At 37.2% G+C, this 18580-nt stretch overlaps 1 protein-coding gene and 1 long non-coding RNA gene across 5 annotated transcripts; one reads left to right on the forward strand and one right to left on the reverse strand.

The window, feature by feature from the left end:
- Positions 1 to 2985: 2985 nt before the first annotated feature.
- On the forward strand, positions 2986 to 15268 carry PSTK (phosphoseryl-tRNA kinase). 4 transcript variants are annotated; one of them, XM_044665657.1, is made up of 7 exons: positions 3241 to 3326; positions 4518 to 4599; positions 7328 to 7616; positions 8131 to 8329; positions 12588 to 12663; positions 13755 to 13848; positions 15053 to 15268. In XM_044665657.1, exons 2-7 carry the CDS (start codon positions 4591 to 4593, stop codon positions 15250 to 15252), a joined length of 867 nt encoding a protein of 288 aa, XP_044521592.1. In that variant the 5' UTR covers positions 3241 to 3326; positions 4518 to 4590; the 3' UTR covers positions 15253 to 15268. The 4 variants fall into 4 exon arrangements, with proteins under 4 accessions (XP_044521590.1, XP_044521591.1, XP_044521592.1 ...); XM_044665658.1 differs by lacking the exon at positions 3241 to 3326 and adding an exon at positions 3593 to 3665; XM_044665655.1 differs by lacking the exon at positions 4518 to 4599 and having other exon boundaries at positions 2986 to 3326.
- Positions 7278 to 15190, reverse strand: LOC123238203. The gene is made up of 3 exons (XR_006505489.1): positions 15102 to 15190; positions 8106 to 8180; positions 7278 to 7487 (listed from the first exon to the last, which is right to left on the reverse strand). It is a non-coding gene; the product is annotated as an uncharacterized LOC123238203 (long non-coding RNA).
- Positions 15269 to 18580: the final 3312 nt, after the last annotated feature.

The following is an 18580-nucleotide window of genomic DNA, read 5'->3' on the forward strand; positions in this document are numbered from 1 at the left end:
TATATTCCCAGTACCTAATAATTAATACTCATATACTTTTATTTGTTTTTTTTAGATATATTTTTAAACTCTTAACTTATGTGTATTAGTTCCTTGGTAGAAGAGTGGTAAGGGTAGGCAATGGGGGTCAAGTGACTTGCCCAAGGTCACATAGCTGGGAAGTGTCTGAGGCCAGATTTGAACCTAGAACCTCCTGTGTCTAGGCCTGGCTCTCAATCCACTGAGCTACCCAGCTGCCCCACTCATATACTTTTAGAATAGATAGTAGTAATACTAATTTAAGATTCTGACATTTTTGAAATAATTTAAAATGTGAAAGAGGTAGTTTAAATTAGGCATTTTGTTTCCACTTATGAATAGGCAGTAATTATGTTGGAATATAAATTTTGACTCTACAACTTGATTAGGAGCATTGCTTTATTGTTTTTAACAAAAGGTGAGTTTTAAGTTTGTTAAAATTTAGGTGGGCAGCCACTTAACCTTTTTTTCTCCAGGCCTTTCTTTCCTTCCAGACTTTTTTCTACACTGAATTTGATTCATTAGCCCTTTACAGCTAAGACATAGAGATGTATTCATTTCAATGGATCATAGTATAATTGCAGTCTGTCCTTAGCAGAAACTCTCTAATACAGCTTCAAGTGAAAAGGAAAGGGAGCTACTGTTTCTTGGGAAATATTCCAGATCAGACTTCTATTGGATGGTGTATGGGATGAGATTCAGTGTACAAATCTCAGAGTAGTATTTAGCTTGTTGTAACCCTAATTTTCACGACCCCTTAGGATTAATATTCCTTAGACTAAAACTGCTCCCACACCCTATAAATTTTTTTTGTTTTCCTGACCTATTTTCAAAAACCTTGAGAAGAGTTTATCTGTACCCTGGGAAGAAAGTCAAACTATAAGATAAACTGAAGGAGGGAAAGTACAGGGAGTTTCAAAAGTATCATTATAGTTTCAGCCTGGGAATCCCATGATAGTCACGGGTTTTTCTTGATCATGGGGGGGGGGGGAATCTTTAAGAATACATAATATTGAAAATCACATGTCACAGCCTTCTCCTCCCCTCACTCCCCCACCCCCTTCTGTGGGATTGGACAGAGGGGAAGAGGAGAATCTAGTGTCAGGATTGTTATAAAACTCTGTGATTATACCTGGAAGAAGAGAGGACATTTTTTTTTGCCCTGTGCAAGCTGCTTGTGTGGGCAGAATCCCTATTCCTTCCCTTCCCCCCCCCCCCCATCCAGTTTTTTTTCCTGGATAAAGCAGCTTGTCTCTGCCAGCATCTTATCAAGTCTCCTGTCCGCTCATTAGAGTGATTTCTAGGGGTACTAGATATCATGCCAGAGAATGTTAGCCCCAGTAATTTAGGATTTAGAAATTAGAATTTAGAAAAGGAAACAAATAGGGATTGGAGTAAAAAATTAGGAGAGAAATGGATGGGAAAAGCCATTGCCTGTATCCCTGAAAAAACATAAGACTGTCCCAGTCTAACTTGAGGCATGTGGTCTAAACTGAGATGACTATGAGACCCTGGCAGGTCAGCTCCACAGAGGGAGCTGGACTACCACCTCATCACTAATGTACTTTGGAATGTCTGCGAACTACTTCGGAGTCAAGAGGTATAGAGGATTGCATCCATTTGCTTTATTGCGGGTGGCACAACCTAATCCTTGGTGTTCTCTCGTTTATTATAGTTTTGTGTCTTCAATGTTTTTGCTTTTGGATTGGTGATTCTTGAAATTAATTTTTAACTTGGTCTTTTTAAAACAGAAAAAAATTATTTTGCAAGTGTTTTGGACGTTGGAATCTGAATACATTTATTTACTCCTAGTTGATTTCTATAGCTTCAAAACACATCGTTCTTGAAAACCCTCCAAATACAAGAGCCCCAAATCACTTAAAATATTCCTCCTTTTACAGACCCTACTTTGGCACTCTGCACCGGCCAAAGCACTATCTCCTATCGCCCCCTGGTGGTGTAGTCAATTGCTAACATTTGTAAGGACCCCAACATTTAGGGCTAGATGAGGCGGGGTGCTTATTTATGCCAAGCCGTTCCTTTTACTCGCATCAGAAGCTTACTGGCAAAGGAGATACTAATGTTGATATTGATGATAATTATCGCTTCAAAGCTTGCAACGATCTTTACAAATAGCTCATATTAATAGCTAAAAATTAGCAGTTAACGTTTATATTATGCTGTGTACCAACTAGATGGTTCACTGGGTAAAGCGCTGGCTCTAGTCAGGAGTTCAAATTCGACCTGGGACACTAGCTCCGTGACCCCTAGGCAAGTCACTTAATCCTTATTTTCCTCATTCTCCCTTCTGTAAAATGAGTACACACAGGAGGAAATGGCAAACCACACCAATAACTTTACCTAGAAAACCCCATTTAGAACTAGACCCGATGGAACAATGTGCGCAACGCGCTTTGCAATTAGATTATTTAACAACCTCGGGGAGGGAAGTGCTATTATCCTTATTTTATGGCTGACAGTTATTAAATGTCGGAGGCAGCACTTTGTAGGGGTAGGGGAGAAGAAAAGGGCTTGAGAAAATGTAGAGGCACCTTGGCTTCCCTCATCATTATACCGATTGTGGCCATTAGAAAACCCCAGGCAGCTGGTAGGGATCCCACCACCCTGGGATTCTGGCTCCACGTGGCATTGTGGTCTCTCCCCCGATCCTTTCTCCGTTGGGTAGAGGTGAGACCCCGCTAGCTCCGCCGTCAATTCCATCTATTAATCAGTGCGCTTTAGTCCTCCCCGCTCTTTTTTCCTGGAGAAAAGAAGCTACTCGCCGGACTTACGTTTGCCTAGGTATAAGAGGGTCTCATGATGGGAAAACCCCACTTCTCGGACCTATTGAAAAAAGTTGGAGTAAATAAAAACTCTACACGAATCACCGAGTTAAGCATTGTAGGGGGTAGAGGGGAGGAGGGGACTCGGGAAAATGTAAGTAAGAGGTAGTTTATTGTGATTGGATGAAAGGTCTGTCCATCAAGCTCTCCACGCAAGGCTCGATCTATATTAAACCATGCGCATGCGTCCCGAGCAGACGGGCCGTCTAAGAAACCTGACGCGTTCGGTTCGGGTTCTTTTCTCCCTACATCATGAAGAGGGAGGAATCTGGGGAAGCCGAAAGTGAGGGGGGTTATCAGCTGGGGCTCTGCGTCCTCTGTGGCCTGCCTGCCTCTGGCAAATCTACTCTGGCCCGCTCCCTTAGCGACCAGCTGAGGCGGAAGCAGGGCTGGGACGTTGCCGTCATAACGTACGATGATATCATCCCAGAAGCGTTCTTCGAGGGAGAGAACGGGCCGACGCTGGTTTGTAGGGCAAGTCCCTGAAGTGGGTGGGCTTGTGGACCCAGTGGACCAAGGACCAGCCGCTTTCTGTTTTTCTGATCCTCTTGGGTACCGCTTCAGGGATTTCCAGGGGCGGAACAAATCGCTAGGCCTGGGGCCCTACTTAGCTACATCTATTTCTACCAGATATGGCCCATCACAGTTCCTCTCGCCCCGAGAACATGTTCAGTCAGAGCCTGTTAGTTCTGGTTTGTGGCATGTGGAGGGAACCCAAAGTCGGGGATTTGCATTCACATGTCTGATGATGACTTTGGCCAACGCACTTAATCGCCCTACCGGGATGGCTCATTATTATGCCTTGTAAGGGTTACATCTTCCTTATTACACATTATTCGGGGCCCTGGGAGAGGAGTGGAGAAACTAGTTTTTTCCACACCCTGGAGTTGGGAGACATCTCAAAGGTCATCTAGAGCAGTGATGATGAACCCTTGGCCGTGTCCCACCCCTGTGTACCATGCCCCGCCCCTCCAGACCTTGTGTTGGCCCCTCCTTCCCCCCTAGACAGCAAGGTAGGGAGAAAGTGAAGGCAGTGGCCCGGGTGCTCCTTTCTGGGAAGGAAGTAAACCCTTCTTCCACTGAGCTGCTGAGCAGAGGGGAGGCCTGGTGGAGAGGGGGAAGGGAACGACGTGCTGGAGTCCCTCTGCCTTTAGAAATGCCATCTTCGGCTCCTAGGCCACAGGTTGGCCATCACAGATCTAGAGGTTCAGGACATTTGTTTTGTGCCAGGGACCTGTGGGTTACCATCTAGGAGTGATTCAGGTGGTGCAGCAGGTAGAAAGTTGGACGATGTCCTATCTGGAAAGAAGACTGAGTTCAGATTTAACCGGAGTGGCCCAAGTGGCCCTGGCCAAGTCACTGAACCATTGTCTACTTGGGTGTCCTCATCTGTAAAATAGGAATAATAATAATGGCACTTAACTCACAGGGTGGGTGTGAGAATAGAAAGAGGCAACATTTTTAAGTGCTTTACAAATCTTAAGGTGTTATATAAGCACTAGCTAGTGTTAATGATATTTTAAAGCCTTAAAAAAACATAGGATTGCAAAGGAAAACAATCATTTCCTTGATATGCAGTTATCAACATTTTTTTTTAAAACTTACTGGACCCTAGATTAAGAATTACTGATCTAAACCAATGCCCTCATTTTACAGGTGAGGAAACTGAGGCTCAAGAAGGTTAAGTCACTGCCCAAGGAAGGTAGTAAGCATTTAGTAAGCACCTACTATGTGCCAGGTACTGTGTTAAGTTCTTTCTTAAATTCTTTACAAATGTTATTTTATTTGATTCTCACAAGTGATTTTGGAAATTTTATTATTATCCCCATTTCATGGTTGAGGAAACTTGGGCAGACAGATGCCCAGAGCTCTCTCCAGTCTCTATAAAGCTTACAAAGTTGGGAAGCTGTGTAGATGGGATTTGAATCTAGGCCCCCTGGGACTAAATCCTTGACTCTTTTGGGATATCTTATTTTTAGTGTTAGTAGCTTGCATTCTTTTAGCCACATTAGAATTTGTAAACAGCCCTGTGAGGTAAGTAGTGTACTATTACTATCTCCGTTTTGTAGTTCATGATAATAACAATAACAATAATAACTTTTATTTAGCGCCTACTATGTGCCATTCAGATACTATACTAAGCCCTTCATAATTTCTGTCTCAATTTGAGTTTCACAATATCTCTGAGTGGTAGGTGCTATTATTGTCCCCATGTAACAGATTAGGAAACTGAGAGGAACAGGTGAAGTGATGTAGATATTCAGTGTGTCTGGCTAGAGATGAGCTTGGTTCTTCTGACTCCTGGCAGATGGATGCTCTGTGCACTATGATACAATACCCTAGTTACTTAGAGAAAAAAAGATTCTTGTCATTCCCAGTCTGAAGCCCCTTGTCTTCTTGCAGATCCATCCCCCTTCCACACTTTGCTGTGGTTTGGGGTTATTTGTCAGTTATTTATCCTTTACAAGCTAGGTACCTGACCTTTTATGATTTAAAGAGAAGGTTTAGTTGAAGTGGATACACAAGTGTGCTCTGTAGGATTCTTCATATTGGATTTGCCATAATCCTTAGACTGTGCTGCTGATGTTCTGACTTTGGTCTTTTACCACTTGCCATTCTAAAAGCTTATGAAGTATTTTCACCGGTGTGCCATTGATTCCCTGGGACAGCCTCATAATTAACAGTTGTTTTTCCTAGTTAGCTGTTTTTCCACTTTCTCTTTTAGACTTTTTCAGTTGAAGTTTTGTTTTAGGCACATGAAACTCATGTATTTGCATAATCCCTCCCAAGCTCTCACCACTTTGGCAAACCTTTGGTGCCATGTATTTAGTTGCATTATTAATTTTGGAAAATTTTTGAGTCTGTCTCTTGCCTGAAGTAGTGATAGAACAATGGTAAAGAAGGCGTTTCTCTGAACTTGGCATCTTTGCCTACTGTGACCTGCTTCAAATCTACTATCAAACATCAAATGTTTTCAAGGGAACTAATGAAAAAATATGTGAAGGATGGAGGCCTAGCATTACCAGATCTCAAACTATACTATAAAGCAGTGATAATCAGAACAATATGTTACTGGCTTAGAGATAGAAGGATGGATCAATGGAATAGACTTGTGTTCAATAAATCCAAAGATCGCAGCTTTTGGGGCAAGAACCCACTATTTGACAAAAAAAATGCTAGGAGAATTGGAAAACAGTTTGGGAGAAATTACATTTAGATCAATATCTTACAGCATATACCAAGATTAATGCAGAATGGGTAGATGATTTAAATATAAAGAGGGAAGTCATAAATTAGGTGATGGGAAAGGAAAGATTTTAAGACCAAGCAGGAGATAGAGAACACTACAAAATGTAAAATGAATACTTTTGATTATATTAAATTAAAAGGTTTCAAATTGGGAAAAAATTTTATAACAAAAACCTCTGAAAGAGGTCTAATTTCTCAAATTTATAAGGAGCTAAGTCAATTATACAAAAAAATCAAGCCATTCCCCAAATGACAAATGGTTAAGGGAACTGAATAGGCAGTTTTCAGGTAAAGAAATCAAAACTATCAATAAGCACATGAAAAAGTATTTTAAATCTCTCATAATTAGAGAAATGCAAATCAGAACAATGTGGTACCACCTCACACCTAGCAAATTGGTCAATATGACAGTAAAGGAAAATAATAAATGTTGGAGGGATGTGGCAAAATTGGGACACTAATGCATTGCTGGTAGAGTTGTGAATTAATCCAGCCATTCTGGAAGGCAATTTGGAATTATGCACAAAGGGCTTTAAAAGAAAGCATACCCTTTGATCCAACAATATCACTACTAGGTTTGTACTCCAAAGAGATAATAAAGAAAAAGACTTGTACAAAAATATTCATACCCGTGCTCTTTATGGTGTCAAAAAATTGGAAAATGAAAAATTGACCCTCAGTTGGGGAATGGCTGAACAAATTGTGGTATCTGATGGTGATGGAATAATGTGCTATCAGGAATGATGAATTGGAGGATTTCTATATGAATTGGGAAAACCTCTATGAACTAATGCAGAGTGAAATGAGCAGAACCAGTAGAACATTGTATACAGAAAGTAAAACATTGTGGAATAATCCAGTGTAATGGACTTTGCTACTAGTAGCAAGGCAACAAGCCAGAAAACTCCTAAAGGGCTTATGGGAAAGAATTCGAACCACATTGAGAGAAAGAACTATTAGGAGTAGAAATGCAGAAGCGAAACATACGCCGTATCACTATCACATGCATAAATGGGTATGTGATTTGGGGTTTAGGCTTTAGAAGATTACTCTATAGCAAAGATGAATAATATGGAAATAGGTATCAATTGATAACATTTGTACAGGGGTTGCTCGTTGGCTCTGGAAGGTGGAAGGGAAAGAAAATGAATCATGGAAACATGGAAAGATATTTAAAAATAAAATTTTTTTTAAATCATATGTTGTGTCTTTTGTAGTCATCCCAGTGGAAATCATTCCGACAAGAACTTTTGATGTACCTTGAACGTTTCTTGATGACCATCATCAACAGACAGGAATTATCTGCCCCAATCACGAGGACTGGAGGAATGTGGGAACGTTTTGTCGACTGCTTGAAAAATCAAGGTCTTATATGTTCTGGAACAGGAGAGGCCCAGTGTTATTCTTTAACCAACACAACTCTGTCTCTACCTTTGTATCTGATATTGGATGACAATTTTTATTACCAAAGCATGAGATATGAAATCTACCAACTGGCTCGAAAATGTAATTTAATACACTTTTAAAAAAAATATCCTGGTAGTTAGGTGGTACAGTGGGCAAAGTGGTGAAATTGAATTCAGGAAGATTTGAGTTCAAATCCTGCCAGGTTCACTTATTTGCTTTGTAATCCTGAGCAAATCATTTAAAACTCTCTCAGTCTCAATTTATTCCTTTGTAAGATCAGTTAATAATAGAAGCCACCTCATAGGATTCTTAGAAAAGTCAAATAAGATGACATATATAAAGCACTTTGCAAACCTGAAAGTTTGATATGAATGTAAGCTATTAAATAGATGATGGTAATTAAATAGGTACTATAGGCAGTATATTAAATTTCCTCATCTCTGATAGCCCTTTAATTCTCTTAAGAAGTTTGTTAAGTTCTGGAGATAATGGCTTTTTGGAAGGCAAGATTATTTTTCACATCTTGTAATTATTGCTATTCATTTTCTTAAGATTATGCATCATGACGATTTTGAAGTATTTACTTACGAATGTTTTCCTTTTAACTCTTCAGATTCCTTAGGATATTGCCAGTTATTTTTAGATTGTCCAGTTGAGTCCTGTCTAGAAAGGAATAAGCAGAGAAGTAAACCATTACCTGATGAGACCATACAACTAATGGCAAGAAAGATAGAATCTCCAAACATTGAGAAAAATACATGGGAACACAAAAGTCTCGTTATTAGGAGTAGAGGATCTGGTTCTGAAGACAGGTATGTTCTTATGGTCAAAGCTTTTGATAGAATATATTATTAGATATTACATCTCTCAATGTGACTTCGGAGCATTCAAAGTGATTGCTTATAAAAAAGGCATGTAACAAACAGTGGGATTGATACCAATTCATTTCAAATTTTGCCTAAAACCTTTAGGAAATTACATATAAAGTATATATGATGTGGACAGATAGAGGATTTCCTATTTATACACTCAAGCACTGTGATAGTTGTGTGCTTCTTCTTGCATACTGCAGCCTTGGTTTCCCCCCTACCCCTAAAACAACTAGCAATGGGTAAAAATACTTTTTTCCCCAAATTCACTAAACAAACATTTAAGTTACTACTTGGAAGAAAATGCAATTTAATAAAAGAGAGAAATAGGCAAATAAGTTAGAATTTGATGGGAGCAAAGGAAGAGTCTTGACAAAGTGATACAAGAAACATGAAAAAAGTCTGAGGTATTCTAGTGTGCCTCATCAGAAGTATCAGATTCACTGTGACCTTAAGAGGTGTAAGGATGGAACCAGAATCAGATGTAATTGGGAAAAGAAAAACAAAAATACAAGGGCAAACATTTGTTTAAGAAAACAAATACAATTGCTGATGGGGATACCTACCCAAAAAGTTAAGTGACTTGCCCCCAGAGTCACATGAATACGAGGTGTTTGATGTTGGATTCAGATTCTCTACCCCTTACCTGACTTTTAATTTCCTCCAGAAGTGTGGCTTTGGAGTACTAGAGGAGAAGGAAGAAGGTAAGGCATATCCAGAATTGGTAATTGGCAAAATAGTAGGAAAAGGGAGCTACTCAGAATGAAAACTAGTACTTTGTTGATATAGCCAATTTCAGGATCAAGATTTTGAAGGAAGTAAGGTAAAAATAAGAATAAGGGTGATAGATTGGGAAAAGAGTAAGGATTGAGAGACAGAAGGTTATAATGATAGCGAAAAGCAGATCCATGAAATGGGAGGCCCTTTGGAAAGGTGGAAGGACAGGAAATGATGAGAGGGATTTCACAACTCTTGGTAGTTGTGACTACCTATCCAGGTGTCATTGTACAGTGAGTGATATAGACAGAACACATGGGAATTAGGATGACCTGAGAGATCCAAGTATTCTAGGATTCCTTAGGGAGAATGTGAAGTGGTTAAGGATGAGGGCAGGTGTTGGGATGTAGAAGATTGTGCAACAGCTGCTGAGCTCATTGAGAAAAGGAAAAGAATGGCCAGAAGGTCAGCAGAGAGCAACAGCAGAGTCAGAGAAGGGTTTTAGGACATGGTATGGTTTTGAGAGAGGGTCATGTTGAGTGATAATGACCAAGTATGAATCCATAAAGTGGACAGCCAGAACTGAATTAAAGGGGTCAACTCATCCAACTTCCTCATTGTACAGATAAGGAGCTTGAAATAAATTGAATTGGATCCTCTGACTCCTGATCTGCTCTGCTCTGCTGACCACAAGGGCTTGGAAGAGGCAGTGGTGAGCCAGGAGGGATCCTCCCAGTTACTGCCCGGGACTATAAAAATGAAAGCTATAGTTTTAGTACTGATTTCTTTAGTCATACGATATAAAAGCAGTGTTTCATTGGATATGAAAGAGACTAGGGTAGAGGACAAAGGAGTCAGGTGAGGAAGAGACCTGGGATGGGAGAGGAAGGATTTTTAGGCAAGCAGTGACTTTAAATAATAGGGAATGGTTAGGGGAGTGGAGGTTGGAATTTGCTAGCTAGAGAGCTGAAGGATACCAAGTAAACCAGAGATCTTGGAATATGTAAAATCAGATGGAAAATACTTAGTCATTGGATAAGTTACTGATATATTTTATAAAATCATTTGGTTCAGCAGTGGCAAGTATTTCAAAGAAAATTGAGCTTGAAAGTCAGAAGAGATTTCCCCCTGGATTCTATGAAATGCAGAATGAACTTCAGACTATATCTTTAGTGTGAGGAATACCTCAGGTTCATTAATTTGTGCTGAAACTCACTTCATAGCCCACCAGTCCCTGTTCCAGCAAAGGATACTGCTAAGCCATACCAAGGAGTTAGGATGGAATCCTTTGTAGCTATGTGACTCTGGGCAGTTCACTTTACTTCACCACTTCCATTTTATTGCCTGTAAAATGAGTATAATAATACTTGTACTACATAGCTCATAGGGCTGTTAAAATTAAGACCTTTGCTAAGCCTTCCTTTATATAAATGTTCATTATTCTCATTAGTATCATTGCTAGGCTTTGCAGATTTTAACCTAAATTAATTCTGTTTTGATGTGAATATTAATCACATCTGAATTCAGTCCACCTTCCTAAAATATCTTTTAAAGGAAAATATGTAGAGAGATAGGCATATATAATTATATATAAGCACTAAAAAATAATGCCAAGTGTAAATTCAGATTTTACAGAAAACTACATTGGGGAAGGCAAAGGGAGAGTGTGACATATATTCAGACCACTAATATGGTTTTGAAAATTTCAGCAGAATTAACTAGTTGCCTGTTCTTAGGAAAGTGTATCAATTTTGTTTCAGTTTCAAGTATTTTGTAGTCCAGTAAGGTAGTCATCCCCAGCTTCTTGAGGATATTTGGGATAGATATCCTTCTAGTCCCCATTACATTTGACTAGAAGCAAAGGAAAATAGTAATAATAGCTAACATTTACATAGAGCTTACTATATGCCTTACACTGTACTAAATAAATGACAATTATTATCTCATTTGATCTTGACAACAATGCTGGGAGGTTGTTGCTGTTATCTCCATTTTAGAAATGAGAAAACTAAAGAACTAAGTGGTGTGCCTGAGGTCACACTGATAGTAAATTTCTGAGGCTGGATGTGAACTTACACTCTCCTGATTCTAGGCCTACTGTTTTATCCACCCCAATTTTGAGTGTCCAGCTCTTACTGTGATCATGTAAATCTTTTGAGTCCTGTAGTCATGATACCACTTTATCTGTAGTCTCAGAAACAACTATTCCACTAAGCAGCTGGAAAGTATTTGTGCTTATCCATCTGCTGCAGGTGGGATGATTTGAATTTCTGTGTCCCAGTAAAACAGGCATGCTAGAAATTGAGTGTCACATAGCATAAAGAACACTAAGCTAAGAATCAGGAAATCTGGGTTCTAGTACTGGCTCTTCCACAAACCATGATGGAACCTGAAGCAAGTCACTTCATCCTTCAGTTTTCTCCTCTGTCAGATTACAAGAGTTGGACTAGGTGGCCTCCAAGAGACCTTTCCCTAGTTTTTTGTGTGAAATATTCTGTGTCAGTAACATCTAAAGTTTTTTGTTTGTTTGTTTTTAGATAAACCTATAGCTTGCCAATTCCTTCTTTATAATAAGAGATGTTGATAACTCATACCTCTATTTAAGAATTCAGGGAGAGGGATGTTTTTGTCCTTTTTTTGGTATTCATAGGGCAAGAATATGGGGTCACTTACACCAGTATTAGGTAACTTTTTTTTTTTTTATTCTGGGACTCCATTCTAGGAGCATAGGGCCACAACCAGTAGGCAATGGGTCGCTCAGGGTCACTCAGCTGGGAAGTGTCTGAGCCCGGGTTTGAACCTAGGATCTTTCGTCTCTAGGACTGGCTCTCAATCCACTGAGCTAGCCCAGCTGCCCCTACTTTAGGTTGCAGTTTCTTTAGCAGATGTAGTTTTTACAGGGTGGGGTTGCTAGCCCCACACCCAAACCTCCTCCTTTTTCATCCAGGCTAGGGACCGTCCTTAGCCCAGGAGTGGTAAGGGTGGGCGATAGGGGTCAAGTGACTTGCCCAAGGTCACACAGCTGGAAGTGTCCGAGGCCGGACTTGAACCTAGGACCTCCTGTCTCTAGGCCTGGCTCTCAATCCACTGAGCCACCCAGCTGCCCCTGGTAACTAGTAAACATAAAATACATATCAGCCTATATATATGTTATAAAAAATGAGCATTATTATTTATTTAAAGTATTTCAGGCCTAAGGCACTTCACTTCTGGGGAGTTTTTTTGTTTGTTTTTATCTCAGATTGGGGAAGGGATAGTTTTTTGAAGACTTTTTGATTTGAAATAGCTTTAATTTTTGTTGATATAGTTTCATTACTTTGACAGGTATTTTGATGCTTTATCTTAGAAAGTTATTATAAAAATTTAGTTTAGTTTTAGAAACTTGGACCACAACTCTGTATTTCATAAAACCAAACTTTATTACTAAATATTAGTTCCTTAAAAAGTATGTTTCAGATTTTTTTTTGGATAAATTCTTTTACAGTATAGAAGTGACTGATTTACTGACTACTGCTTTGAAAAATCCAATAAAATGTTTTGAGGAAAATATGGAACAAAAGGTAATTCTTCTTTTATTCAATTTAGTTTTGATTAGAAGGAAGTCTTTTATAGTTATGCTTTGGAATGTTTTGTGCTGGGTAGGATGAACTGTAAAAAAAAAATTCAAATACTAAATAAAAAAATAATATAGAGCGGGGCAGCTGGGTAGCTCAGTGGAGTGAGAGTCAGGCCTAGAGACAGGAGGTCCTAAGTTCAAACCCGGCCTCAGCCACTTCCCAGCTGTGTGACCCTGGGCAAGTCACTTGACCCCCATTGCCCACCCTTACCAATCTTTCACCTATGAGACAATACACCGAAGTACAAGGGTTTTAAAAAATAATAATAATATAGAAATAGGTATTGAATGATGATAATACATGTATAACCCAGTGGAATTGCTTGTTGGATTCAGGAGGAGGGAGAGAAAGAACATGAATCATGGAACCATGGCAAAAAACTCATAAGCAAATAAATAATTTTTGAAAGATGCTAAGTACAAGTTATGTTTATAGAAGATTTTTAAGAATTCATTTACAAGTCACTTTAAAAGATTATATTTAGATACTTAACTTACAGCATAGCTTGTTTATTTTGCATATTCTCCTAAATGAATCTAAAATTGAACTCACTTTTTTTTTCTTTGGGCCTCCTATATTTCACTCCAGGTCTGAGCAAAACTAATTACATTCTGGGTTGGAAGGATATATTATTTACTTACAGAATCTTTTTGTTACTGGTTTACTTTGATTTTTAAAAATTATATTGGGGCAAGTTCACTGATTATGAGCAGTATTTATTTATTTTTAAATTCTTACCTTCCATCTTAGAATCAATACTATGTATTGGTTCCAAGGCAGAAGAGTGGTAGGGGCTAGGGAATGGGAGTTTAAGTGACTTGCTCAGGGTTGCACAGCTGGGAAGTGTCTTGAGGTCAAATTTGAACCCAGGATCTCCCATCTCTAGGCCTGGTTCTCAATCCACTGAACCACCCAGCTGCCCCCTTGAGCAGTTATTCAGTGAATGCTTAATCAAACTGGATCAAATATTATATAGTGTAGGCATTTAAATGTTTGTTGAATGAATTAAAGTAGCAACACTTTATATTACATAGGAAACTGATCGAATTATTTGTTCAACCAATATTCTTCATCAAGCTGATCAGACATTCAGAAGAATTATATCTCAAACAATGAAGAAAGCCAAAGGTACTCATCACCTGTTTAATATGTGTAAGATTGAAATAAATCAGCCAACTAAAAATGAATTATTTTAATATAAATTTTGTGACTTTTCATTTCCATTTTGATACCATCTCTAAAAACATCTGCCAAAATCCAAATAAGTGTTTATTGAATATAACTTAGCTGTGTTTTCATATAACTTCTAATTGGAACTTTGAATTACAAAATACCAATGAAGGCCTCAAGTAAACACTATGTCATACAGTATGAATTTATAATATAAATTAATTCATTGGAGTACGTCAATCCTTGATCTTTTTGAGGTGGCTTCCACCAGTACAGGTTATAATCATGTCTTTTCATTCTCTGAGATTCTTGTCCGTGCCTTTTCATAAGTCTTACATATAGGATCTACCCAACAGGCAAGATAGGGATGGTTTGTAAAGCTCAACTGACATGTATAAACCTTCATTTTGTCTAATCTAGCATACATTTTTTAGCAACATGTTAAAGAAAGCAAAGTATAATTTTGTTGGTTTAGTTTGCAAGATGAAACTGCCGAATTAAATGCACTCTAGATTATAGGGAGATGTACAGTGAAATGAAACAGAAAAGGTGAAATCAGCACATATTTAATTTCTGGGCACTTTTATTTGGTGTTTACATTTTCTCATTTCTAAAGTAAAGATGAAACTGTACCAGAGAAAGGCATAACAGGAATATATGTACCAGAATAATTTCCCAGGTGACATATGGGCCCACACCACAACAGAACGCCACCAATCAGACTCACCTTCAGGTAGTCTGATTTTCAAGAATTATCTTCAATTGGGAATTTATTACTATGTTTTCGACCAATAAGATAATGAATCACTTATATGAACTCTTAATTCTTACCAATATAAGGATTTCTTTGGTCTTAACTTTGATCCCATTGGGTAAAAGTAAAATTTTGAACTATTATTTAAGCAACTTTCTATGTTTGAATATTTTCAATTAATATGTTTGTATCACCTTTAACATTTTTGTCACTATCTCCATGTACCTCACACAACTGTTTAACAAGTGAACATTGTCATTATTTACTTTATTCAAAAAAACTGGCCCCCCAGAAGTAACATAGTTATGTTACATATGTCTTGTTCTGGTGATACGTAGCCCATATTTGTAGACATTTCATATATTACATAGTTGGAAAAAACTGTTTAAGATTATATTTTTCTTTTAGATGAAAAAGTGATTGCCTACAAGCTGAAGCTTCTAGCAGAAGAACTTACCAAACTTAAGGCAGACTTTCTGGAAGATCTACGACACGGAAATAGTCAAAAAATTCCATGTTCCTGTCAAAATAGCATTTCAGATATTATCCACTTATTTCATTATGAGAGAGATAACATTGTGCATAAGTATATTCCAAAGGAGTATTAAATTGATTTGCATTGTGGATGAATTGTGTTTAATTTTTGCAAGCATTCACAAACTAATTAAAGATCAACAATTTAAAATGACTGTGTTAGCCAGGCAGATTAACAGATGTCTTTAGTACTTAAAAGAACTCAATCCTAAACAATCAGAATGTCAGAAGGGGGGGGGGGGGCAGCTGGGTAGCTCAGTGGATTGAGAGTCAGGCCTAGAGATGGGAGGTCTTAGGTTCAAATCTGTCCTCAGACACTTCCCAGCTCTGTGACCCTGGGCAAGTCACTTGACCCCTATTGCCTTAAAAAAAAAATGGAATGTCAGAAAGGAAAAAAATTATTTAAAATGCATCATGAGCTTTTAGCCAAGCAAAGGAGGGTTTACCGGGAATTGAGTTGATTGTTAAACACAACAGTACTCTGGTCTGGGCAAACTGCCCAGAGTAATAAAGCTGTAGAGAGAGCTTTGTACGAAATAAAATTTATATAAATAAGATGCAACCTAGGATATTAGTAGGAATGACTGTCTCTGATGCTTATTGGCTCCCAGATTGCCCAGATTGAAGTAGAATTAAGATGGACAAAGACAAAAAAAAAAAAAAAAAGAAGATGGTTGTGTAAGAGAACTAGATGGCAATGGATTCTGGATTCTGTTAGCATCAAGCTAGTATTGAGGACAGAACAGGTAGAGAGCTATCTACTTAGTTATAAGCTTAGGTCACTTTGAGGCAATATGGGATAGTGGAAAAAATTTTAGATTCAAAATTATGAAGAACTTGAGTCTAAATTGACCGTGAGCTCCTTGAGGAACCATCTTTTGTTTTTCTTGGCATCCCCAGGGCTTAGCACAGTGTCTGGCACATAGGAGGCACTTAATAAATGTTTATTACTTGATTGAGTTCTGCCTTTGACACTGTGTGACCATAAACAATTATTTAACATCTCTTGAGCTTCAGGTTCTTCAGTTGCAAAAATGAATACCTTTCTCGTGAGATTTAGTGGGGTTCAAGTGAAACAATGTACTTAAAGTGCTTTGCAGATGTCAGAACACTATTTTTGCTACATTGTTGCTTAGTAAAAGCTGCTTTTACTGATTCACTGTATATTTATGCTCAGTTAACTAATAAATTGGGTTATAGATTTTTTAAAAAGGATATTAGGCATTAAAAAGCTGTTTTATTCATATTTTACAAAAGCAAAGCTTCACAACATAAACTGCACTAAAGTTGAGTTATTCAGCATTAAACTTTTCTATACTCACTACATAATATGATGTATTTTACATCCATAACTCAATATTCATCTTTTGAATACAAAATAAGCTCTTTACATTGAAATACATATTAACAAAAGTGAACACGACGCATATAGGCTCTAAGACTGCTCAGTGAAAAAAGTATTTAGCAGGGAATATGTTTTTCTGTAATAGGACATCAATTTGATACATATTTTCTCAGAGCCTGAATTTGTCATGAGGCCTGACTGAAAATTTCTTGGTAATTTAACATTCCCTTTGTCATATAAATCCTTTCCCTTTATGGCAACACATCTATTTCTGTTTTTAAATAGCAGTGAAAATATCCTATGGGATGATCTAACAGAAAATCCTACTCTTTACTTGAATTTCAAGAAGCTATATTTACACATTGCATTTGTAAAATCTGAAATAAAATCATTCCCTGTTAATCTTCACAGTTTCTTAAAAAAATATTAGTGGAGATAAGTTATCTACCAACTTTAAAAATCTGAACTGTTATGTTCACTGAACAAAAATAAATTTAGTCTCAGAATATTAAAATGCCTGTTAACAATAAAGTACTATAAATAGTGCATGTTATTTTTGTTTATAAAATGTTTGACTAAAAATAAAGTGGGGGAAAAATGTGTGTTTAATACTTAAGTATAGAAATTAACATTTTTCCAAATACAGTATTTAAATAAGTTCCCCAAATTTTTAAACTAATACAAAAGTCAATTAGATTGACCTTTAATGATTTAGTGCATTTCAACCCATTTAGAACTAAATTTAGCTTGTAAGCAGGTTAATAACTTTGGGATACCAATTGTGCTCTTTATTTTAGGTTATGTATGGCAAATATTAGTATTTGTAGATGTACTATTATAAAACTGGAAAACTACCTTTTATATATTTAATTTCTAAGTGCATGTTAAAAATCTACTTTTAGTTGTCAGAAAAACATTCAGATCATTGTTTGGCATAGACAACACAGTGAGTATAACTGGATTCCACAAGCAATTTTTTAATTCAAAATGTTTCAAATGTTTCTTCCCTCTCACACTAAAATAAGATACCAGAGCCAAGTCTTACATTTAGGTTCCTACAGTAAGAATGATTTTCAGAATAAATAATTCAAGTAATACTGAAAAATAGAATGTTTCTATTAAAATACCTTTTTTATGAGGAAGAGACAGTTGTTTGGGGGGAAAGTCTTTAATTCAATATGCTGAAATATTTTGATTAAGATTAATTTATAATTTATGCTAAACACAAAAGCACATTTTAATGGCTTTCTAGCATTAGCAGCTCAGTGCGAATTGGAGAGGCCTTTAGCCTTACCAGTCAGGGAGCTTTTTTATTAGTTAATGGCATCAGTGTTTTCCATTTTGGTCCAGAAATGAATGCTTTTTGGTTAATAAGTGTACTGTAAAATTTAAGATTTTCTTTGCAAGACTAGTATTATTTTATGATTAAAACTATTTTTATATTTATATTTTGAAATTATCAATAAATACACAGAATCCTAAAGTCAAGAAGAATATATTTTATTGTTTAACCAACCTAGTTATTTCTTTTTTTTATTACATATGGTTAGAAAAGAGTAACCTTTTTTAAACGAATTCACCTTACTTCTTATAATCCCTAAAATATCAAATGTCAATTTAGGAAATTTTGTCCCCATTGTTACTCTTCCATCCTTTATTGAACTGACATAAGTGCCCTTCATAGTTGTTTATCTATCTATACACAATCATTATTTTTTAACTGTTTGGCATAACTGCAAATGAACATGAGTTTGAATCCAAAAAAGTACTGATACTAACCTATAATTTACACAAGAGTTTAAGGCTGGTTTTGAATAGGCTTATACTCTGACTCATGTTAGATTACTTTTTCAAATCTAAGTTTTTTCACACACATCCAGAGTTCTGTAGCTTTCTCAGAAAAGATTGTCGGGTAAGGGACAGAAGGAAGTGCAGAAAACCCCAAAACCTTTTTGAAGGATATTTTCCAGGACCAAAAAAGTAATTATAAAAGATGACATTCTGATGTTCGTCTTTGGTAATCAAATTGTTAGGAGGAAATTTTAACTCCTATTAGT

Source organism: Gracilinanus agilis, chromosome 2 (assembly GCF_016433145.1).
Source record: "Gracilinanus agilis isolate LMUSP501 chromosome 2, AgileGrace, whole genome shotgun sequence".
In the NCBI taxonomy this organism is placed as follows: domain Eukaryota; kingdom Metazoa; phylum Chordata; class Mammalia; order Didelphimorphia; family Didelphidae; genus Gracilinanus; species Gracilinanus agilis.

Coding starts and splice junctions, on each gene's coding strand:
- PSTK (XM_044665655.1), top strand. CDS start 3,114: ATGAAGAGGGAGGAATCTGGGGAAGCCGAAAGTGAGGGGGGTTATCAG. Junction 3,327..7,327: donor GAGAGAACGGGCCGACGCTG/GTTTGTAGGGCA, acceptor TGTCTTTTGTAG/TCATCCCAGTGGAAATCATT. Junction 12,664..13,754: donor AGGAAAATATGGAACAAAAG/GTAATTCTTCTT, acceptor TATATTACATAG/GAAACTGATCGAATTATTTG.